The sequence below is a fragment of the Littorina saxatilis genome, linkage group LG9 (assembly GCF_037325665.1).
Source record: "Littorina saxatilis isolate snail1 linkage group LG9, US_GU_Lsax_2.0, whole genome shotgun sequence".
Classification (NCBI taxonomy): domain Eukaryota; kingdom Metazoa; phylum Mollusca; class Gastropoda; order Littorinimorpha; family Littorinidae; genus Littorina; species Littorina saxatilis.
In genome coordinates this window covers 26,176,205-26,202,102 of record NC_090253.1, presented here as the reverse complement: position 1 = coordinate 26,202,102, position 25,898 = coordinate 26,176,205, and the positions used below count along the sequence as shown (strand labels likewise).

The window sequence follows — 25,898 nt, the reverse complement described above, 5'->3', positions numbered from 1 at the left end:
ATACCGGAATTTAGACCCTAAATCCGTAATAATCCGGGAGGGTAAACAGGTCTGTGAACATACTCTATGTTTCCTTCCAAGTGCTTTAGAGAAGGGTATTACCGTACTCAAAAACACAATAAACTATACGCTCCTAGTTAGATTAACAGTTAACACGTTTGAACAGGCTCTATTTTTTCCTTCCAAGTGGCTTCAGAGAAGGATATACCTTACTCAAAAACACAATAACTATCTAGTTTACTGGTTTTTGTCTACTTAAAAGGAATAACTTTTGTGTGGATTGAGTCAGCTCCTTAAAGCTCAGTTCACAAAGAGAAAGAAGAGTATAAATACAATGATTATGTTTCCACTCACTGTTCGCGTTGCCTTTGATTTGAGCTTCTTTGGTTTGGAATGGCTCCACTGTTCAGGTAGGTACTCATTGTCAGTTGAACCTTGGGGAAAAAAAAAAAGATGATAGATTCTCAGCTGGCTTATCTTTATTTCAAATCATTTGATAGATTATGCCAAAATAGCAAAAAAGGAACAACAGCTAAAAGACATATGCTTTTAAATATCAATTTCGTTGTCAAATAACTAAACACAAGAGTTTCCACTATGGAATGCGGCCATTCAACAACTAGGTAATGGGCGCTTAGTTAATCGTCCGTACATGACGCCAGCATTTCTTTCTTTCTTTATTTGGTGTTTAACGTCATTTTCAACCACGAAGGTTATATCGCGACGAGGGAAAGGGGGAGATGAGATAGGGGAAAGGGTGGAGATGGGAGGGAGCCACTTGTTAAGTGTTTCTTGTTCACAAAAGCACTAATCAAAAAATTGCTCCAGGGGCTTGCAACGTAGTACAATATATGACCTTACTGGGAGAATGCAAGTTTCCAGTACAAAGGACTAAACATTTCTTACATACTGCTTGACTAAAATCTTTACAAACATTGACTATATTCTATACAAGAACCACTTAACAAGGGTTAAAGGAGAAACAGAATCCGTTAGTCGCCTCATACGACATGCGGGGTGCAGAGAAATAAGGATGTGGAAAAGAAGACTTTTGGTAAGTGAAATAAAGGTGATGGATCCTGTCAGGTAGAAATAAGACAACAAGAAAAGAATTGGAAAACTGCAGGGAATAGTAGGGAGAGTTTTCTTGGAAGGAAATATAGGTGAAAGGACTGGTAAGGCAGAAATAAGACAAAAGAAGAGAAGAAACAGAACCGTTAGTCGCCTCTTACGACATGCTGGGTAGCATCGGGTAAATTCTTTCTAGTCCCAACCAATATGGGACTCCCCCTAACCCGCAGGGGGGTGACGCCAGCATGTTTCTAAATTAATTTATATGCAATAAAGCTTACTTTCGTTAGATGACGCTGAAGGAGAAGTGATCTGTGTGAATACACTGCATCTTGTGTTCATCATTGCCACACCAACAGGAGAGAATGTCCAGGAGGAAGGGGGCTCGCCTGGGGACATAATAAAATTATAATTAATTATTTATTGTATTAATTATGTTATGTTCAAAATAAATAAACGTGTGTTCGGTGTTATGAGTGTACAGGAATGAACTATTCTTCAAAGGTACAAATACATTTCAGATGTAAGACAATCAAAATGCATCAACGAATGCAGTTCTACCCCTCATCCTTAACCCCCACCCACCCCCCAACATTGACGCCGTAAAAAAACACCTCCGACAAGCGTGTTGGACACAAACAACTCTGTGAGTTAAATTCAAGCTGTTCCCACTCGAACACAGGAACCCCCTGACCTTCATCCATCTCCAGTCGCGCCCCCATGGAAAATTGGTTGACTAAGGAGAAAGATATATACTGAACTGTTTGAGCATGCACTGCTGTCAGCAGCACACCGTTGAAACTTCCTTTGGATTTCTGGTGCTTCCTCATCATCAGCAGAATCTGACAAATACAAAAACATGAATAACCCTTGTGATATTACCTCATTTTTTGTTTGTTTGTTTGCTTAACGCCCAGCCGACCATGAAGGGCCATATCAGGGCGGTGCTGCTTTGACATATAACGTGCGCCACACACAAGACAGAAGTCGCAGCACAGGCTTCATGTCTCACCCAGTCACATTATTCTGACACCGGACCAACCAGTCCTAGCACTAACCCCATAATGCCAGACGCCAGGCGGAGCAGCCACTAGATTGCCAATTTTAAAGTCTTAGGTATGACCCGGCCGGGGTTCGAACCCACAACCTCCCGATCAAGGGGCGGACGCCTTACCACTAGGCCAACCGTGCCGGTCATATTACCTCATGCCAGGGTGACAAGTTTACACTAAATAAGTAAATGTATTCACTTTTACATGGAATGGCAGCTACAAATAAGAAATTAAATCTACTATGTTACTTTGTGGGAGTGAGGAGGGGGGGGGGGGGGGGAGAGAGAAAGAAAAGTCATGTTTGCAACTACAAACTTAAGAGACTTTCAGACACTGAACAGCGACATCGCCATTCAAATATGTCCTGTCCCCACTCCAACACCATGTAGATGGGATGGATTCAGCCCATATTGTCCCTTACTGTCACCTACTGCAGTGGAGCGCTGCGGACTTAAATTAAGGGCCCCTCCTGTTTTTGAACACCAGGAGCTATCTAGTTTGCTGTTAGGTAGGCACCGGCTCATCTTTCCTGCTTCCTTACTTTCTTTTACTATCAACATTCTGTTCACAGTTGTTATTTCTGCCAAAGTGACCAATCGCATTTGTTTTTATCCGAAACTGGGAGTGCTTGCAGTACTGTAGTTGATAGCATGCGTACACAGAAGAAGAAGACTTACTGTCAGGTGCAGCTGTAGCAGGACAAGGTTGATGCATAGGCGGAGAGGGCTGGTTATGTGGCGGTGCCAAAGAGTCTTTTGTTGCGAACCTTCCTGATGCAGATCGTTCTGGAATAGGGCTGTGACCCTTTTCAACAAATTCTGTAAATAATAGTTACAATATGATAGAATAGATAAAATCCTAGATCGCAAGTACAAAAGTTTATGTAGTAAGTACCGTAGTATTAATGTTTGCTTTATTGTGTAATGCAAATTAATGTTAGCACAATATATCACATTGTAGTGTGCATTGAAGTATGAACGTTCTCAATTTAGATTTAAAACAAATACACTTAGTGTACACTACATTGGGGTGTGCACGTAAAAGATCCCACGATTGACAAAAGGGTCTTTCCTGGCAAAATTGTATAGGCATAGATAAAAATGTCCACCAAAATACCCGTGTGACTTGGAATAATAGGCCGTGAAAAGTAGGATATGCGCCGAAATGGCTGCGATCTGCTGGCCGATGTGAATGCGTGATGTATTGTGTAAAAAAATTCCATCTCACACGGCATAAATAAATCCCTGCGCCTTGAATAAAAATTGAAAAGAAAAAAAATCCCTGCGCTTAGAACTGTACCCACGGAATACGCGCGATATAAGCCTCATATTGATTGATTGAAATAAAATTGTATTGGTGGTTCAATGTCACTAGCCACAACAAAGGCGATACCAGAGAGAGGGAGACCGGGATTCAAACCTGTGACTATGAGAGTCAGAGGAACTATATGTAGTCCACGCTGTGTACCGAATGAGCCATCCCAGCCCCCCAATTTAGAAGAAGAAGAAGAGGCAGAAGAAGCAGAAGGAGAAGAAGATGAATTTAAGAATACAAAAAAAAAGGTTATTACAATACTAGATTTAGAGATAGTCTAGCTGTGTTCATTTTGTGCAAAAAGAGCAAAGGAATTCATGTTTGTTTGTTTATTTGTTGCTTAACGTCCAGCCGACTACGCAGAGCCATATCAGGACGAGGAAGGGGGGGATGAAGGGGGCCACTTGTCAAGCGATTCCTGTTTACAAATGCACAAACCCATTACTTGTGTCCCAGCAGGCTTTAGTAAAACTAAATTAATACCTACTGGAAGATTACCAGTTTCCAGTATGTTAAAATAGGCTTAACCTATCTACTGCTGGACTTACATCAGAACACTAACAGATTAAACTATACATGAATCGCGAGACAAGCGGCAAGAGAAGAGATTTTTGGAAAAAAATACAGGTGAATGAGCAAGAAGGCAGAAAAAAGAAAAGAATTCATGAAGAAAAAGAGAGCATGACAGGAAAGAGGAACCAAAAATCTACCTAACAGCAAACTAGAAAGCTCCTGCGGTTCCAAAAACAGGAGGGGCCTTTAATTTCATAACCGCAGTGCCCCACTGCGGGAAAAGGAATTCATGTTCAAAATGTCACACATACCTGCCTCCTCATCCGAGGTGATGGCTTCATCTTCAGCCACTTCCATCTCATCCAGGGTGCAGCGCTGGTGGTCTTGCAGCTTCCCCTTTTCAAGGGCAAGGAGTAATTTGCTGACTTTGGCCAACTGCATCATGTCTGATGGGAGGCGGTAGTACTCGCGGTGTCCCATAAACTGAGCAAGGGCATCCAGCTCGTTGTCCTTCAAACTGACTATCTGGGACAGAGTAGCAACCTGCTTTCGAAGTGAAGTAGATGTGATGAACTGTGGCTCTGCCAACTGCGCTGATGTCACAAACTTTCGAAGCGTGTCAGATCCCCGAATGTGCCCCTCCGACTGAAAGAATGAGCAAGAAAACACAAATTTGTTGGAGCCGCTGACACCAGCATCATCCCTTTTTTGCACAAGCAGTTCCACAGCTGCTTTCACCTGTGCAGTCATGAGAATTGGGACAATTCGGCCACGTTTTCCGATTATCTCAATCCTGGTCAGCTTGTTACATAGGATTTTTTCAAATGTGCTAAGTGATTTGAAGACATCTTTCACACAGTCACAGCACCGTCGGAGGATGCCATTTTGGATGCGTCGTAAGCGAGACTGAGCTTCGACAACATTATTATGCAGTCCGCCGATACCGACAAATAGCCTACCTGGAAGCTTTCGTGGGCACAGAAAATGAGCCAGAGGACTTCGCTGATACTGCCTGGCGCACTTCAGTTCCTGCCATCGTTCAGAATTGCCAAATCGAACAATCAAAAAGAGTACGACTGAGGAAGTAACTGGGACATTCTTCGCTGTTCCTTCCAACTGGCAACTCAACTGAACTTGTTAGCCTTTGTTGGTGATCTGTTTCGACCGTATATTTTTGTTCTTTTTTCATTATAAATGCCTTATTTTGTCTGAGAAAAAGAACCAGTTGCTGAAAAAGAATGCACAACTCTGATGCATGTTTTTCAGAGGCAAAAGAACATAGACTGCAGATAGCAAACATATTTCATTGCCTTGATCATCACAGGAAACTCACAAGTAATGCAGGTCAAACATTTAACAAATCAAATCGCAAAAACAAAATATCTTCAGACAGGGCAACAAATAATCTACTCTATAAAAACTCACCATTTGGGAGTCAACTGAGTGATGGCTGCTTATAGAGTCCTCTGTCACAAGCGCCTGTGGTTCGAAGCTGCAGTCAACTGTAGGAAAGACAGACAGAAAGCGCCTGTGGTTGCATGATGCTTGGGACTTAACCTGTTTTTGAGCTTCATATTTCCCCTTTACGTTGGTTTACAGTTAGAACAGTCTAGTTAACTGTTTTCATATTTGTGTATAATAAATTTGATATGGGAGATTTTACTTCATTCGTACTGAAGCTTGCGTAGAGTCCAGCTAGATCAGCTGTAAGTCCTATTTCATAGACTGGACTGGAGAAAGGCATTATGGTTTGTCTATACATGCGACTCAGTTGCAGTCGCCCTCTTGTTCCTGAATCAAGCTGAAGCCAAATACTGGTTGAACGTCCGTATATATACTGTTCAAAAAAAGAAACGCATAGCTTGTAATATTTGGTTAATTTAATTATATGGCTACAAGGATATCCACCAAACTGCAGAAAATGTTTATCTGGTCGTCGACCTTTCGTCCATTGCCACAAGTGAGCTCTGCACGTGACGCATGCGTTATCAGTGGCTACAATGTCAAAATTGCTCATTTGGCATGACCATTCGTCATGCTTCAGTGTAATCTCGTGAAACTCGGGGAATATTGAGCTCTCACCATGTCTTCCAAAACCCATAAAAGCGGATTGTTCGCCACAAAGAAATCAGACGACAATTCAGCGACGAAAGATGGCCCGATTGAGCAGAGAAGACCGCCAAATTGCATTGGGTCGTTTACAAGCAGGCCAAAGTCAAAGTGCAATCGCCAGGCACTTCCACGTGTCCCAGAGCACCATCAGTAGACTGTGGGTCAGGTTTCAAGCCACTGGCTCCGTTGCTGACTTGCCACGAGCGGGAAGACCAAGGGCGACAACTGCTGCTCACGACCGCTTCATACGGCTCCGCCACCTCCGGAATCGTTTCCTGTCGGCCTCATCTTCTGTCCAGGCTCTCCCCGGGCCACACCGATTATCGGACCAGACCGTGCGGAACCGCCTGCATGAAGCTGGTTTGAGAGCTCGCAGACCTCACAGAGGAGCTGTCCTCACCCGCCGCCATCGCCAGAACCGAGTGCAGTGGGGCAACCAGCACCTTCGCTGGACCGTCCGGAATCACTGGAGACACGTGTGGTTCAGCGACGAGTCCTACTTCCTGCTTCAGCGACATGATGGTCGGAGGAGGGTCTACCGGAGAGTAAACGAACGTTACGCGCCCAACTGTGTGGATCAGGCACCCGTTCATGGTGGTGGAGGCGTCATGGTGTGGGGGGGCGATCAATACCGCTGGAAGGAGCACCCTGGTGCACGTCCAAGGGCGCATAACTGCCCAGCGATACGTGGAGGAAATTCTGCGCCCACACGCCCTTCCTCTTCTGGCTGACCAGGATGCCATATTCCAGCAGGACAACGCTCGCCCGCACACAGCACGACTCACCACCCAGTTCCTCACCGACCACCATGTCCAGGTGCTTCCCTGGCCATCCATGTCGCCAGACATGAACCCGATAGAACACCTCTGGGATGAATTGGACAGACGTGTGCGCAGGCGAGAAGAAGCGCCGGCAAATCACCGCGATCTATTGCAGGCACTTCAGGAGGAGTGGGACACCATCCCACAGCAAGATATCCGGCATCTGATCCAGTCCATGCCCAGAAGGTGCCGGGCAGTTGTTGCTGCTCAAGACAGTCACACCCCCTACTGACTTGACAGCCTCGGCACCCAATCGTATTGATTGACTGATTGATTTGAAGATGCAAATGAACTGTGTGTGCATTCAACTGTGTCCATACCAAATTTCAAACAAATAATCTAAATATTGGATTTTCTGTTAATTTTTTAGAAAAATAAAACAAATTTGGCAAGTAGCAACTATGCGTTTCTTTTTTTGAACAGTATATATATCGTCTATCGTCAGACTACATCGTCTGTCTTCCGTCTATCGTCTGTCTTCCATCTACCGTCTATTGTATGTCTTCCGTCTGTCTTCCATCTATTGTCTGTCTTCCGTCTATTGTCTGTCTTCCATCTATTGTCTGTCTTCTGTCTATTGTCTGTCTTCCGTCTATCTTCTATCTATCGTCTGTCTTCCATCTATCGTCTGTCTTCCGTCTATTGTCTGTCTTCCGTCTATCTTCCGTCTATTGTCTGTCTTCCATCTATCGTCTGTCTTCCGTCTATCGTCTGTCTTCCGTCTATTGTCTGTCTTCGATCTACCATCTGTCTTCCAACTATTGTCTGTCTTCCATCTATCTTCTGTCTATTGTCTGTCTTCCGTCTATTGTCTGTCTTCCGTCTATCATCAGACTACATCCCAAGAATTCAGCATTTTCTCTAGTGGGTCCTCTATTTTCTCTGTTAACTGTGGGTCAGTCCATTCATCAGATTGGGATCTGCATATATATGAGCGTTGCATAGGCAAAGGCAATATTGCCGATTCATTACAAAGCACTGGAAAGACCGTCTGCTAGACTGCAGCTACTAGTTTTGCAAGGTGTGTTGCAGGAATTGAATTTTTACCAGGGATGTATTTCATAGACGGCAAGAATTTAGTTTTTGTACAAACTATATCGTCTGTCGACCAGTAACAGAAGCAAACCTGACCAGGTATGTGCATGCAAGCACTTAATTCATCCACGGTGATGAAACAGGAAGCATACTTTATTGTTGTAAATATATATATAGGATATTGAGCAGCTTCCGTTGACATATATGGCCTTATGACCGAAATAGGTCCATGTACATGTGAGACTATCAAATCATAACCCTGAATTCTCCAATGTGTATCAGAATAGCAATTTAACTACATATCTTAGTCATAACTAAACTGTGTTAACTGTAGTGTGATCACCCCTCCAGAAGTATTGCATAACAGTTAGTTAGTCAGGGGTTCCACTGGGTTTTTGCTTTTTGCGTTTGCATACACAACATGACTGAAAAAATGCGTATGAGCCGGGGAAAACGCGTACCATTACAAACTTAATTGGGGGAAAAAACGCGAAGGAGAAGTGTGTTTTTCTCACTACGATTGAGAAGACATGCAGTGTTGGCGTTAACCGGTAATTACCGGTATTTTACCGGTTGAAACGAAAAAATCCCGGAACAAAATTGGCTGCCGTTGATTTTTAGAACTACCGGTCTTTTTTCGCTGGCAAAACTATAAAACCAGTACTCTGAGCTGGATTCTAACTGGTTCCAATGACCAGCCTACCGTTTTTTTCTGGACTGTTTGCTTCATAAAAGTTTGCGTACCGGTTTGAAAAAAGTACTAGCGCCATCACTGGACATGATGATGATAGGTAACTAAAAGAAGTCCCTTCATCAGATTCTGTTCTTTCACTTTCCGACGACAGATCGGTCTGTTTGCGTTTTGCAGTGGCTCTGTACAGGTAATAGGCCTCTAAGCGAGGAACTGAACTATTTGCATGGCGCTAAATGGAAGATATTTCAGCCTGAAAAACAATCACTGTGGGTCAGTCCGATGTAATCAGAGTAGACCCGGACACCCCTGGCCTGTAAACTGAATCGGCAGTGCACCAAACTAATGGCATGTGTGATAAGGCAGACCATTGTTTTGCTGAACACAGCAGGATCAATTATTTATTCTGTGACTCATGACCCCCCCCCCCCCCCCCCCCCCCCCCCCCCCCCCCCCCCCCCCCAAAGAAATGTAATGCAATCTTCCTCTTCGGTAGAGCTGGTCATTCATAAGGCTATCGCCGGTGGCAGTGACCTAAGGAATAAAGATTCAATTCGGTAGAGCACTGGTACTATGGCCTCTGGCGATAAGTACACGAGTGTTAACAGTGATGAACAAGGCGGGTGGGGAGAATCAGAGGTGGGAGTTCAGGTGCTCTCTTCGTGGCTATTTAGTGTTTTGAGTGCAATTGTAATTTTGCGTGACAAAATGCAACATGTCGGTGAAAATGTGTACGGAGGCTGAAAACTGCGTATACTTTTGTGTGTGCAATAAGTGGAACCCCTGAGTTAGTTCCTTACTTTCTGGTTAAATCTTGCCTTTCAACAAAATAAAAATGGGATTACATTGTACCTGGATGATTGCTGGTGTCATCTGGCAATGGTATGGCAGGTAGACTCTTAGCCAGTGCAGCCTGCACCATTCTTTGGCCGTATGAGAAATGTGGGAAGTACTCCCTTGTTTTAAATCTCTGGCCTCGGCCTCCTGGTTCCACTAGTGACATAATAGAACATTTTATTAGTAAATTTTCATTTGATTAATAATATCATCCTACATACGTGAGAGAGACACTCGTGAGATAATAATCGTTCAAATCACACGTGTGTATATCATGTAAATGAGGTCATGTCAAGCAAGTCTGGCAGGGACCTGTTTTTCCACTGCTTATGATGCCAAAGTCACCGAGACAAACGTCATTATAGAAGAAAAAAGATTGCGCTCGCTAATTACCTTCGATGAATTTTTAGAACTAACACGTCAAGCCACACTTTCAGAGTGACGTTTCTTTGCTTTGACGTAATAGATTGCACGAGGCTTTAGAAGAGATCGAGGTTCCAAAACAAGCGTCTTCAATTTAGCTGCCTCGACTGCAGGACATTTTCAGTAAAATACACGTAAGTACAGTATGTAGGATAAACAGAATACTACATGGCTTGCTGTTTTGTACCAGATTTACACTCGTTGCTTTTTAAAATAGTGAATAGCTCGCTTTCGCTCGCAGTTCAATATTTAAAAAAACAACTCATGAAAATCTGGTACGACACAGCAAGCCATACATAGTATTCTCTATTTATACTTCCCTAACTCACATAAAAGCATGTGTACATTTTTAATTGAGAAGCATTGTCATTCAGGTGTGTCTGATCCAAAGGAGTTGGACTTGGAGTATGATGAGAATGCATTATGTCTTACCACTGACGAGTCTCTGTCAGATGATGAATTGTATGATGCCGAAGAAGGCAGTGAGTTTTCTGACACTGTGACAGTGACATTGCGTCAAAGATGGTAGTGGTCGAGGGGGACCATGGGTTGAATGTCGAGGAGAGAAAAGAAAAAGAGAGCCTATACACTGTTCAATTAGCGGATATGCTAATTATTTTGTCTGTAATGAACTTAAGTTGATGAGTTTGGGGGAGATACAAAGTACCCGAGCTACTGTAACCGGACTGCCTGGTCTCTGGGAAGAGACAGGGATAAACCATGCACGGAAAAAGTACATCATAGGTTTGAGGGGAAGCAGTAATGTCGTGGACAGGAGAAGAAAACAGAACAAAAAGAGGATGAAGAGAAAAAAAGAGGAACAAAAACGTGTGCGTGTGTATGGGTAAAGTAAAACACAAACAGTAGTTGGTTTTTTTTCAACAGACGGATTTCGTCCCCAGAACGGAAGAATGGCTCCAATACATGATAAGTCCAAAGTCAGTCCAGCTTCGCCCGGTCAAATAACTCTTCACGTCCTGAACACATTTCCCTATTGCTAAGCCTCAGTACCGTAAGGATTTGATGAAAATGACCAGAAAGTGGGTATCTGTGTGTGTCAGACATGACATTTATGGGTTTTATGTTATAAAACATGTATGTAAAGTATACACGTATAATACATGTATGTATTATCATTATGAGTAGTTAATTAATGAAGAAATCATACTGTCATTTTAATTTGTAACTAGTATGCATTAAATTGACAGAAGAAGACTCATCGTGTAAAAAGCAGAATTAATGATTCGCATGCCTGTTGGACCATGATTATGGGGGAGCCGAGTCTCCACTCACTCACGTGCAACAGGTGAAAAGCATGAACATATTTGACGATGCACAGAGCAGAGAGCGACGTGATCGAGTAACCGGACTTTACGGCCACGCCAGGAAGTCGCCGCGTCGGCTGGGTGATGGTGGAACAAAGAGATGAAACTTTCTTTCTTTATTTGGTGTTTAACGTCGTTTTCAACCACGAAGGTTATATCGCGACGGGGGAGATGAAACTAAACTACATTAAGCTTACAATTTCAATGTCAAGCGATTGTCTGCTTCGAGTCCCAGCACTTGTTCTGCCCCTAATTCGTCGATAATATCCCCAAATTTGTCTTTACTGACTGTATCAGCATCACCAGAGATGGTCCCAAAATCTCCGTGAAAAAAAAATCAATACAAATCCATTGCAAACTACCAAAACGTTCACCAAACGAACGAACCGCGGAGCAGCTATGTGCTTGTTTACAAAGGAAGTGACCTAAATGTGGTTTTCAAGCACAGAGAGCGCTTCCGTCCTGTGAGGTCATTCCTAAGTATAGTAACAAAGTCGTGCGGTACAGGACGTGAAGAGTTTTTAATTAAATAAATCGAATTAAAAAAAAAATATAGTCGCACCGTGACTGACTTATTCGGTCTCCCTAATTCAACAGCTACTAGGCCTAAGGCGAGATTGAAATTTGAACATTGGAGCTAGATCTCAACCCGCCTCAGGCTCCTACACATAAATTCAGCAAACAAGCACAGACTGACACAAACAAAACATAGTTATATAAATACTGATAAAATCAGTGCTATTCGATCGCTTGTACGCACAGCTAATCTCAGAATCTTTCGGAAGTTAAAAAACCAACATGCATCGTGCCTTCTCAGTATAAGAGTATTTATAGATCTGTGCACCACTCACCATAATTTGTTTTAATGTATAAGACTCTTGCATAGTAACCTGTACCAACAACTTGATAAGCCATTGATAATTAATGACTGATCAAGTTCTTGTTAATGTCACTGTCACTGGATTGTGAGCTCTAAATTCCAAAAAACGAGGTTAGCCATTTTGGAATGTCAGAGCCATGTGGCAACAGACCTGAAAGATAAAGTTGAAGGCGCGTCACTATTTCAAAAACAACTCAGTCAACTGTCTTTTCGTCTAAAATGGACAACAAAGTACTATAAATATAATACACACCTGTGTCTGTGGTAATGTAGCGGCTGCGGCGTTCACCCCGCGTGTCGGCGTCAGCCATCGTGTCAAATCACGGTTTCACGCGGCAATCCGCTCTCTCTCGCTCTCTCTCTCAATGTTGTCGCCAGGGGAACCCAAAAAACTACAGTTCTTGTTTTGACCGCAAAACACTAGCCCAACACACTCGCCACACACTCAACCCTGACAAAATTATCATAGTTTGGACAGAACCAATAAAATCAAATCCTTGTGTCACATGGTATATCTTAGGGCGGGAAGCTCGAAAATCGAGGCATCCGTTGTTGTGACGTCAAAACAACGGGGTGCGTCAAAACAATTCGGCTCCATTTTCGGGCCAAAGTCAAAACGACGCGGTCTTAACAAGAAAACACACACACACACACACACACACACACACACACACACACACACACACACACACACACACACACACACACACACACACACACACACACACACACACACACACACACACACACACACACACACACACACACACACACACACACACACACACACACACACACACACACACACACACACACACACACACACACACACACACACACACACACACACACACACACACACACACACACACACACACACACACACACACACACACACACACACACACACACACACACACACACACACACACACACACACACACACACACACACACACACACACACACACACACACACACACACACACACACACACACACACACACACACACACACACACACACACACACACACACACACACACACACACACACACACACACACACACACACACACACACACACACACACACACACACACACACACACACACACACACACACACACACACACACACACACACACACACACACACACACACACACACACACACACACACACACACACACACACACACACACACACACACACACACACACACACACACACACACACACACACACACACACACACACACACACGCACACCCACAAACACACACACACACACAGACACACACACACACACACACATACACCTGACGCGTGTGGAAGATGTAACCTAAGTTTTGGCACACACACGGAGACTATTTTTTTAATCTAAATGCAGATTTTGATTAAATGTGATTTTACAATATCAAGATAGGTATAAAAATCCAACTTGTTTTATAAAACGACCTTATCTGCTTCCAATAATCGCATTCCAATAAATGTCACTTAACGACTATACTAATTCATTTTTGATTCTCATTAGCAAATTTAATGATAAAGGGGTAAAATGGTCGCCAAATTAGTTCATTTGATTAAGATTTACCAGTTTGAAATTTACACACACGGTTTTTTTCCGGTTCTGAGAGATGTCAGCCTTAACATGTGAGTCTTGACAACGTCTTGTGTTGCTTTGAGCTGGGAAAATAACGAATGTCAAATCCGAAGGAAAAAGTGTTATTACAACCAAACGGTTTCTCAAAATGATTACCTACTTGGCATGCGCCGTCTTTTACATGTATAAAGTAAACACAGAAAAAGACAAACATAGAAAAATGGTTTTTGATACTTTTTTTTACAAAATGAATGTTGATAAATTTACACACACGAAATTGTTGATTTGTAACTTAAGTTTCGGTCAACATCACAACAGGTTCACTCGACACATATGGCTGTCATTCGTTTAGAACATGTCATTTGCTACTACTTTTGTTTGTAAAAAAGTGAAAATAATATTGCTCGCATATTTAAATTTTGGGTAGTGCCTAAGTCGTTTTAAGAGACAGTTCAACACCCATATGAAATGTTATTGGGATTGATCGTTTGTTCTGTGACACTTATGTTATTGACAAACTTTGAAGACACTGTTGACTTTTGCCCTTTGCCTCGTGCAGCTGTGAAGAAAATGCTCGTCTGTGATGATTATTATTGAACTCTGTAGTTATCTTAAGTGACAGTGTGTGCGGAATTTACGGGGGAAATGAAAAATAGTTTTATCATCAGTCACAACCCAAAATAAAAAACGCTGGCGCTGGACCCGAGTACTCTTCAGACTGGCTCGCTCCCCCAGTATGAAATTTTTTGTCTTGTGCACGTGGATTTAAAATTTTTTTTATTTATTTTACACAATTAAAAAAATTATTAGAGTAAAATAAAACATTAAGAAGTTCATAATAAACAATAGTAAACAAGAATTTAAAAAAAAAAGCAAAAAAAAAAACAAATAGACCACCCATCCCGGGAATCGAACCCGGATCACTTTGGCCATAGGCGGACGTGCTTTCGTCTTGTGCACGTGGATTTAAAAAAATTTTTATTTATTTATTTTACACAATTAAAAAAATTATTAGAGTAAAATAAAACATTAAAACGTTCATAATAAACAATAGTAAACAAGAATTAAAAAAAAAAATTTAATTTATTTTACACAATTAAAAAAATTATTAGAGTGAAATAAAACATTAAAACGTTCATAATAAACAATAGTAAACAAGAATTTAAAGACAAAAAAAATATAGACCGCCCATGCCGGGAATCGATCCCGGATCACTTTGGCCATAGGCGGACGTGATTCGCACCAGCTAGCTGGCTGTTCCATTAGCTGCACGGCAGTTGTACTCCCACCGCCAAACCTCCCCCCGTTAAGAGTCGTTTTTGTGGAATATTTCGCATTTAGGTCCCAGGTAACATTATGAAGTTTTAATACGATCAATCGGACCTATTATCAAGTTAGTGTATCAACTTTTGAACGAACTGCGCCCAGTAGTTTCCCAGCAATAAGCTGTTAAGTCGAGACGAACAGACAGACAGACAGACAGACAGACAGACACACAATTAAAGTCTGCAGGACCCTAGTACTGCGTACTCGGGGATAAACAGCCCATATCTACTATTTACTTTTTATTCAGTGATATCGTCAACCTGAAAAGCAATAGTGTGTATAGTACTGCCGATCGATGGACAATTTCCGATTAGAAGCCACAGATATTTGCGATTTTGCACTTTTTTTTTATATATTCTATTTGCTCATTTTCTTAAAGTTTTAATTCTTCAATTTTTGTACGATTTTTGTGAGATTTAGGGGTTAAGGTTAGGTTTTAGGGTTAGTTTATGGGTTTTGATTACTTCAGTTTTTACGGCAAGTTACTAGTCACTGGTTTACTAACTCAGTGCGAGCAGGATTACAGAAAAGCACGCGGGCGGGCACGCACATTTCATCTGTTTTGTGGTTTTTGCCCCATAACTCTGGAACTATCAAAGGTATTCGCACCAATTTTTTATGTGGTAAGATAATGACCAGTGACAAGCACCCTTGGGCCAAATATTCGGTATCGCCGCTCCATATGTGTATGAGATATAAGCCTAAACCCCTGAGAATGCATGAGAAACCAGTCTTCCCAAATTTCGCTATCGCGCCAACAACAACAGAATATATATATATATATATATATATATATATATATATATCCCATGACCTCCCTTCTTTGTCTCTGTTACTTCAGTATGGGTATATATGTTGTATTTTTATAGCTCAATAAATACATCATGGACTCCAAAAAATATATGATAGTGCAGATTCCGATTTGGGCAAAGGACTACTTTCCTCCCGACCTTTGACCTCGCGCCGAACAATGTGACACATTTGTATGAAGTTCTAAAATCGTATTGCACGGCTCAGAAAACCATATCAGTTGCACGCAAAAATGAATCTCAGAACTGATCTGATGTATGAGATGCAATAAGCAAAAGTTTCTTTCATTATGAAAGCAATGCAGGTCGAAAAAAACGAACATTCAACTTACAAGATAACCAGATGCTAGCGAACCAAAACAAAAACACGAGTACCCTCCCCTTGCATCGTTAGCAGACGACTTTTGAGAATCTGTCGGTAGTGTGTTTTGGTGTGCGCCTTCAGCTATCAAACATCGGCTGTTTCACGTGTTTTGCGAGCAAGTCTACTCTTTTGCCTGGCTCTGCAGTAAGTCCACATATTTTTCCGTAATCCAGTCATATTCCTTCAAAATGCAATCAATCGGCGGTGACAGACGTGTCGGTCGCGTTTTCCTCACACCGTCCCATACCAGTTTAAGTTCATCCATGCAAACACACTCGCAAAACAGTTTATCACGTAGATACATTTCAAATAGGGAGCAAATGGTTAAATCTAAACCTACATATTTGTTCCCTAAAATTTGCTTCTCTGTCAATAAGCCTAATTACACACGTTCGAGAAAAACAACGTGGAATCGATTCTGAATCGAGTAAGCCAAATGGGTCCCAAACCCGTTTCGCCCGTTCTGCCGACCTGAAACGCAAAACAAAAGAATTGTGCGCTTCAACTAAATTAATTTCTATTCGACTTCATTACTTTCTTGCAACTTATGAACCTTTACTTAAAGCTTTTAAATGGTCTGAAAGTAGTGTTACCGCGTACTTATCGATGCACTCATTCGTTTTATTTTTTCAGCGACGGTCACTTAGTTTAAGGTTGCAAAAGGGCTAAGTCTCGCTGGCAACAGTTTTACCCTGCACAGATCGCAACAGTGCCGCTAGTAGTCTACACTTTGTGTTTGATGGTAGAATGGGATATACAGATTACAACACGAGTGGTTTTTTATATGGCTTGTATTTCAGTCAAGACCCAGCGGGAATATCAATCGAGAGCCACTCGCCAGAGGCTCGTGTCTCCCGATGATATTCATCCGCTGGGTCTTGACTGAAATACAAGCCATATAAAAAACCACTCGTGTTGTAACCTATACATATATAATAACTTGAGCTACTCTGAAAAAAAGAATAGCAGACGACGCAGAAACCCGTGACACAGAACGCATGCGTAGTGACACTGAATAAACCGCACGTGCGCGATACGCTGTTAATTCAAGACATAGGAAGTACAATGGTGCTTATTGGCTCTTTCTACCATGAGATATGGTCACTTTTAGTGGTTCACTACCTTATTTTGGTCACATTTCATAAGGGTCAAAGTGACCTTGACCATATGTGACCAAATGTGTCTCATGGTGAAAGCATAACATGTGCCCCACATAATTTTTAAGTTTGAAACAGTTATCTTCCATAGTTCAGGGTCAAGGTCACTTCAAAATATGTATACAATCCAACTTTGAAGAGCTCCTGTGACCTTGACCTTGAAGCAAGGTAAACCAAACTGGTATCAAAAGATGGGGCTTACTTTGCCCTATATATCATATATAGGTGAGGTATCAAATCTCAAAAACTTCAGAGAAAATGGGAAAAAATGGGAAAAATAGCTGTTTTTTAGACAACATTTATGGCCCCTGCGACCTTGACCTTGAAGCAAGGTCAAGATGCTATGTATGTTTTTGGGGGCCTTGTCATCATACACCATCTTGCCAAATTTGGTACTGATAGACTGAATAGTGTCCAAGAAATATCCAACGTTAAAGTTTTCCGGACGGACGGACGCCGGGACGGACGGACGGACGGACGGACGACTCGGGTGAGTACATAGACTCACTTTTGCTTCGCATGTGAGTCAAAAAGCAATACCAAACAAGAGCACGCATAAGAGCGCATAACCCTCAGCGATACTTAATAAATACCAGGCTTACAGAGTCCGGGGAGCTGGATCGGTCAGTCGGTAGAGCCCCGGGCTCATGATCGAGAGGTCACGGGTTCGAATCCAGCATTGGGCTGTGGGTGCCCATATCATTTATCCTGTTGCCGACCCTGGTTTGGTGGTTTCAGTATAATGTGACCAGTCTTCTTTACATCTATCCCAAGATACATGGAAGTAAAACTAGCTAACGAACGAACGAACAGAGTCCGGAGCACTCCCAGTTTGTCATCTTTCCTGAAATTTTCATCAAAATCGGTTCATAACTTTTTGAGATCGGTGGATCCAGACATCATGACAGACAGACATCATACAGAAAGACATACAGACATCATACAGAAAGACATACAGACATCAGACAGAAAGTCATCGTCACAATAACCCTTCAGCTTTCGCTGAGGGTTAATAAAGCCAGACACTTTTTCAGCTTTTTTGCTTTAATGTTATTCATCAGAAGTTGTTTTTTAATTTTAATAAATATCATGATATTACCACAAATCATGTACACAGAAATGCACAACATGTTTTTATAGATGATGTTTATGAAAAGAAGACTTTAAACATTCTTGTCGTATAGAAGTACATTAAGTTACATTTCAATACATTAGGAGACATTTCAACATATTTCTTTAAGTTGCATTTCAACTTCGGGTTACAATTCAACAAAGGTACAATTCAACATCATAAGTGGCTTTTCCACATTTGAGATCTAGGTGACATATCACACTGTTAAGTGACAATTCACACGCCTTAGGTTACATTTCCGTGTTGAACTGTAACTTAAGGGGGTCTTAAGTTACCGTGTGCGTGGAGAGATTTCCACACACACACACACACACACACACACACACACACACACACACACACACACACACACACACACACACACACACACACACACACACACACACACACACACACACACACACACACACACACACACACACACACACACACACACACACACACACACACACACACACACACACACACACACACACACACACACACACACACACACACACACACACACACACACACACACACACACACACACACACACACACACACACACACACACACACACACACACACACACACACACACACACACACACACACACACACACACACACACACACACACACACACACACACACACACACACACACACACACACACACACACACACACACACACACACACACACACACACACACACACACACACACACACACACACACACACACACACACACACACACACACACACACACACACACACACACACACACACACACACACACACACACACACACACACACACACACACACACACACACACACACACACACACACACACACACACACACACACACACACACACACACACACACACACACACACACACACACACACACACACACACACACACACACACACACACACACACACACACACACACACACACACACACACACACACAGAAAGAGCATAGGTGAAACTGTGCAAGAAAGCGAGACACTAGATCTAGATCTGTCTGTCTGTATGTAGCCTACTTACATGCCACCGCCAAGTAGTCTCGGCCCGCTTAAAATAACAATCACCGAGACTTTCAGTAATTCCATCGCGTGACGTCTAACCCTCGTACGTCATAATGTGAAGTCAATGTAATATGACGTCTTCAAATGTTAAAGTTTCTACCACAGACATACACACATACATACGCACGCACTCACGCATGCACGCACAGACAGACAAAAGTTAGCATCGCATAGGCTACACTTACGTGAGCCAAAAATAATGCGCAGAAAATTAGAAAGACCACAATAAAGAAGAGAAGAAGTACTAGAGAGAGAAAAAAAAGGGAAAAAAAACCTAAAAGAAATGAAAACAAATCGCACACACACACACATAGAGGGAGAGAGAAAGATCTCATGTTTCTATTTACGCATTTATTTCACTGTCAAAACTTTCCCAATATTAATGGTTGTTATTTTATTTAGCTTTTGGTCATTATGTTTACATACTGTGATGAGAGAGACTGACATCGCCAATGATCTTCTCACCTTACTGCACTTTGTTTTCAGTTGTCATTGTGGCCTTTGACCTGTCAGACGAATGTTCACTGCTCAGCGTTCCAAAATGGATGGTGGAGGCTACAGAAAATGCTGATGAACCCATCAAGTTCTTGGTGGGCACGAAACGAGACTTGCTGGTAAGCACAACCTTTTGTACAGTGAAGCCCCCTTTTTAAGACCTCCCAAAATCTGAAAAAGTCAGGTCTAAGACAGATAATTACACATTAACATGCTTCCATTTGAAACTTCGAGGTCGTCATCGTGGATTGACGCCCGACCAAAGCTAATTGAAGCCCGACGGAGCGAATTTTAGCCCTGGCTTCAATTAGACCTTGGGAGGGCGTCAATCCACGATGAAGACCGATCTGGACGACGATCTCTTTCCTGCTTTCATGCGATGGTAAACAGACAGAATTGGTTCTGTTCTGTTCACACACTACTTTCAGTCCACCTACCTGCAAGGGTCAAGTCCCAAGAAATATGTCTCTGTATTCCTATCTTATCACTCTGCTCCTGTTTTTTTTTCTTTCACATACATTTTCCCTTCATTTTTGACAGGTTTCTGGACAGCAAACTCTAAAACAAATTCTTTTCATCACAAAAGCGATCTTTGGAATTGACTGACGTAGTCCGGAAGAATTCATGCATCAACTTACGTCACGTATTCGACGTCATCACTTCGCATACCTTATGGTCTCGGTATTTCGTTGGCCTTCATATTTCCTACTTGTAAAATGACCCTCAAAGCTAACCGAGACTAGTTGAGGTTGTATCAATGCGCCTCGCCAGCAGGTGGTTAATGGCTTTTTTAGCGAGTGGTTATCGACAATAAATTACCGGTAATTTTTAATGAGTTGGGGCATTCTGACCAATCACAGGATCTGTTTCATTAAAACGCCAACTTGATTGAATTACAAGATATATTAGTGTCCTACAGGCATATATTGTTCGCCTCTGAAAGACATGGACAGGTCTAAAAAAAAAGAGGAAGTCTTAAAATGGCAGTAAATTTACAGAGGTTTTTAATGAACGAAAAGACTGAGAAAACAGGCTTTAACAAGATGCGAAGCCTTCAAGGCTCACGTAAGAAATCGACAAACAGTAACACAAACTCAATCACTCCGTCACACATACACACACACAGTAAGCATAGGTGACACGGTGCAAGAGTGCGAGACACTAGATCTAGATCTGTCTGTCTGTAGCCTACTTACGGGACACGACTGCCAGATGGCCAGATCGACACTGCGCTTTCGACAGCGCTTCCTCGCGCAGACACTGGAAACAAGCTGTGCAGATTAACCTGTAGGAAATCTCCTTCAGTATCTTCTTTATCTATTTTTCTGGAGCTATGAAACCGAACAATACCTGCTATTCCGACTTGGTCGTGTGACAGACGTTTTCTTCCACACGAGATTACGTTGATTGTCTAACGAAGCCGTCAGGTTGAGTTAGACATCAGCTAATCGAGTGTGGAAGAAAACTCTGTCACACGACCAAGTCGGAATAGCATTTATGTCTCACAGCTTCAACAGAGGAGAGAACAAACACGTTTTGTGTACTCAAGCTTGACAAACCTAAACACAGGAGAGATCTACTTTTTGACGGAAGTGACCGAACAACTGTGAATGACGTCTCGGTATCTATGTGAATGACGTCACAGTCATCGTCACAGTCTGTATCTTTTGAAGCATCGCATTCTTCATGATGTCTTTCTGTTTCTGCATCCGCGAAATGTTTGTTCATTCCGGAATCTTTGTCATCTATGTTCAGAACTCTGTCCTTATAGTGTCAGACTAACAGGCCTCCTGAGCGAGCCACTTTCCAAGGGCAGCTATATTCGCGTATGGAAACAGTACTGTCGTCTGGGATGCCGTTTTCAGTATTCTGAGCGTTGAAGAATTTGTAAAGAGAAGAAACGATAACAGCAGGAGAAATAAAAGTCGTGTGTGCATTTTGGGGCTTTTGGAGGGACGAGTTCGAGTTTGAATCCGTTCTTGCACATGCTCCAAAGCGTGTAACATACAATCTTGCACACGTTTGCTTTAGTAGTGGCAAAGAAGGAAAGCGTGTGACATTGTGAAATCATGAGTCGTCTTCTCCGAATCGGCGAACTGCAGCTCGGTGATAACTGTATCTATACCACAATCCTTCACGCGATCTGACCTAACCTTGACCCCTGACCTGGTCTACATACCACACACGACACAAACCAGTCAGCTGTTAATACCCCCCCAAAACCCCCCACCACCCGTTTTCTTTGAATACACACTTTAACTACATACGTGCCGACGAAATGTTGATCATTGCTTCAATACTTTGAAGCTGTTGCTTGAATAATAACCAGGTAAAATTAGTATTTCGGTGTTCAGTCAAATGTTAAAGTTTCTACCACAGACATACATACATACGCACGCACGCACACACAGACAGACAAAAGTTAGCATCGCATAGGCTACACTTACGTGAGCCAAAAAGGGGGGTGCTACTTTACCGTTTTGGTTACTTTTTGTGTTGTTAAGGATTCTTATTTATGAATGATAATGTGGCTGAAGTTTTGAGTATAAGGAGTAAAACAACGTTGATTAAATTACATATACTCTACCAACTCACATATAGCAATTTACCTCAGTTTAGTGCTAGGACGCTTGTACGCATCACCTTGGTAACAAGGGAAGCAACCCTAAAAAAGAACGGCCTTGACCACGTGACCGGGGTCACTTCCCGTGTGCGTGCGCATAAAGCGACGCCATGTTATCATTCCCTTTGCAGCGATTTAAAAACCGCCTTTCTTTTTTATATATATAGCGGGGTAGGAGGGAGGGACTCAGATATGTGAGTTGGTAAGTATATTAATCAAATGAAAATTTATTACTAAAATTTTTGATTTCAAATGCTGTGAAACTTATATGAAGCACATTTGTTTGGATCCTGACAAGAAGTTACCTCCCCTACCTTACCTAACTGAAAAATCACCAATTGTGCTCATTAATACTTTTTCATGAACTCCCAGATTCGTTTAATACATGTGAATTAGGGGGGGGGGGAGGGGGGGCATATTTAGTTTGTTCGACGTTTCAGTAAATTTTTGGTAGTTTCGGTAGCTTTTGGGATCACTGAATGGGGGCTCTTGATTGAATTTTGTATGGTTTTCACTTTCAGTCAGACGCTGCATTTGCTGATGTGGAAGCAAGGGCAATGGTTGTGGCGAAGAATTTAGGTGCCGAGTTCTGGGTTACCTCCTCCAAAACAGGTATGTATAGATTTCATGACATTCGCTGAGGGTTCTGGGTAGCAGGAATGGGAAAAAAACATACAAGAAAGGGAAGTTTTCGGAAGTTTAATTGTTGACAAAGTAAAAGATTCACATAGTACATATTTGATATGGAGGAGAAGTGTGTTTTACTGAGCTAAGTTCTTATGGAATTTTTTTCATCATTATTTGTATTATGTCCATCCACTACAAAGATCATTTGGTTAACTTACTCGTGAATGTTTTGTTGTGTCTGTAATTAAACGTTTCTATAACTAAATTGCCTCAGTTTTTTAGTTTTTATTACTGACTAAATAGTTGAAGTGCAGATATTAGAGTAATTCAAACAGAGATTCTGCTCACTGTACAATTAGGGATTTGATTTGTTCCCGAATTGTTTGGTGAAGGATGATTTTAAACAAATGCACAAGTTATAAATGGATTTACTAGAAAGAGACAGGCTTGTCCAGCACAAGAAACCTTGCCCCGTCAAATCATGCATTGAAAGTGAAAAGGATGCGGAAAATTCACATACAGTGGTACCTATGGAGAGAGGACACCTTTAGAACCAGACGAAAGTGTCCTGACATTGCAGGTGGCCTGGCATGAGAGGCAATCATAAACGCAAGGTGTCCTTTATTGAGAGGTTCTCTTGTTGGAGGGGCCTGCCTGACATCACAGGCACCATTGTACAAGAAACTTTTATTCTTCAAAGAATGCAAAGAAAATGAAATGGATGCTGAAAATGCATATGCTGCAAATAATGGCACAGTATTTTTTGTGTTTGTTTGAAAAAAAATCTTTTTTTTAACATTTTTGTTATTTTACTTTTTTTTCTTTGCAGGTGTAAATGTACAAGAGTTCTTCAAGCGCATGGTGGCTTTGGTGTTTGACATCCATCTGGTCAAAGAGCTAGAAGCTTCCAACGCCCCCACAATACGAATGGGCACCGGCTTGATACGTGAGTTATTAGTTCATTTATTTTTTCACACATTTAACTTTGGGCAGGTTGTTCCAGTGTACTAATACAGTGAAACCTCTATATAAAGACTCCTCCATTCTCTTGTCTCCTCTGGTTTGGATGTTGCTTCTTAAGGTGTTCTCTTCATAACTTCTGTAGATTTATCTCCATTTTTGTTTTTAGGTCTTTCTTGAACTTCATCACTTTCTTAAATCAAACAGAACATTTTAAGATTGCATAGAAATGAGATAGCAGATGGAAACGTATGTATCTTTGGATGTCTTGGTGAGTCTGTATGTGTCTGGTATGTGTCTTGAAGCAGCAAGTTTGTCTTAAAAAAACAAATAAAAAAAACAACAACAAAAAACAACAACAAGAGTATTTACTCTTTCACAACCACGACAAACCCCGGCAGAGTTATTTCCTCAGTTCGTCTATTACTGTTGTGCTTTAAGATACCTTTGTTTATTAGATCTGAATTGATTGTGTCTGTAAGCGTTGTTGTTGTTGTTTTCCACAGAGGTGCAAAGAGAGAACTCACAATATTTTGAGAAAAAGAAGAAAGCGCAGTGCTGCAAGTGATCCAGGATGCAAGAATCGGGGTTGTTCAAGTTCATATCGCCATATCTAGTCAACAAGACTGATTGAGTGCTTTCATGCCACGCTATAAAATATGTTCTATCACAAGAGAAGATAGAAATTGACGTGTATACTTGTGATCTTTGTTGTGATATAAATGTGAGGTGAGATATACAGCTTTTCTTTCTTTGTACGGGGGGAAAAGTCACTTTTCTTCCAGTGGTTATTTCTTGTTGTTTAGAAAGGGAAAGAGAGGGAAACAGGAACGGAGCACGTATGCATCTCTGCTATAAAAACAAATCTGCTGACAATGCAGAGATAGTGAGGTTGTGTGTGCTAAAATAGTTGAAATGTTGTCGCTGTGATGTTTTCAATGTACTTTTTGTTGGTGAAATTCAAGCAGAGGGCTTCACTATTTGTTATGACAGTGAAACCGCCCTTTTAAAGGCTGCCATATTCATAGCGTTCATTAATTAATTCATATTGTTTACATGTGCCAATAATGTTATAAAACTGTACCTAAGGGGATATAATAACGATTGGCTGTAGCTTTCGAACACAGAAAAAATTATTTCAGTATTGCAAAGTGGTGTTGATAGTGTCGAATGTAAACAGAACAGTCTCAAACGCCATCTTTGGTTTACGAAACGTCACGAAGTGACGTCAACGGTCTAAAAATAGCCCAAGTCCTGGAGAACTGTTGCTAAACAATGCAATAAAGAATTAATTATTTCTCGTAATTGGTAAGGACTCCAAACCTAAAACTGTGCAGGAAGCTTAATTTATACATCCCCGCAACGATGGGAAAAGCCCTGGAAGTAATTAAACTAATTAAATAGGACTATGTCAGCCTTTAAGATCTAATGCTTTTTACAGATTTTCTGTTCATTTTAACCTCCATTTAAGACTCGACTATATCAGTAACTACGATTTCGAACCTGATTATCTCAGATTTTTGTGAGATCGAAGGGGGCCCAGGCACACACACACATGCACAACACACACAATACACACACATGCACAACACACACAATACACACACATGCACACACTCACACACACACACACACACACACACACACACACACA

At 41.7% G+C, this 25,898-nt stretch overlaps 2 protein-coding genes across 2 annotated transcripts in view; one reads left to right on the top strand and one right to left on the bottom strand.

Annotated features, from left to right (window-relative positions):
* LOC138977161 (uncharacterized) overlaps positions 1 to 12,705 on the bottom strand; it is a 12,955-nt gene extending 250 nt beyond the window's left edge. Inside the window, exons 1-8 of the mRNA XM_070350071.1 lie at positions 12,328 to 12,705; positions 9,462 to 9,602; positions 5,376 to 5,452; positions 4,262 to 4,595; positions 2,801 to 2,941; positions 1,833 to 1,913; positions 1,353 to 1,460; positions 355 to 434 (exon numbers count right to left, since the gene is read on the bottom strand). Coding sequence (XP_070206172.1) covers positions 355 to 434; positions 1,353 to 1,460; positions 1,833 to 1,913; positions 2,801 to 2,941; positions 4,262 to 4,595; positions 5,376 to 5,452; positions 9,462 to 9,602; positions 12,328 to 12,385 — 1,020 coding nt within the window. The 5' untranslated portion in view covers positions 12,386 to 12,705. The remainder of the gene's footprint in view (positions 1 to 354; positions 435 to 1,352; positions 1,461 to 1,832; positions 1,914 to 2,800; positions 2,942 to 4,261; positions 4,596 to 5,375; positions 5,453 to 9,461; positions 9,603 to 12,327) is intronic.
* LOC138975716 (ras-related protein Rab-34-like) overlaps positions 1 to 25,444 on the top strand; it is a gene marked incomplete in the record, with an annotated part of 32,903 nt that extends 7,459 nt beyond the window's left edge. Inside the window, 4 exon segments of the mRNA XM_070348473.1 lie at positions 20,026 to 20,153; positions 23,179 to 23,269; positions 24,114 to 24,230; positions 24,751 to 25,444. Coding sequence (XP_070204574.1) covers positions 20,026 to 20,153; positions 23,179 to 23,269; positions 24,114 to 24,230; positions 24,751 to 24,812 — 398 coding nt within the window.
* Positions 25,445 to 25,898: the final 454 nt, after the last annotated feature.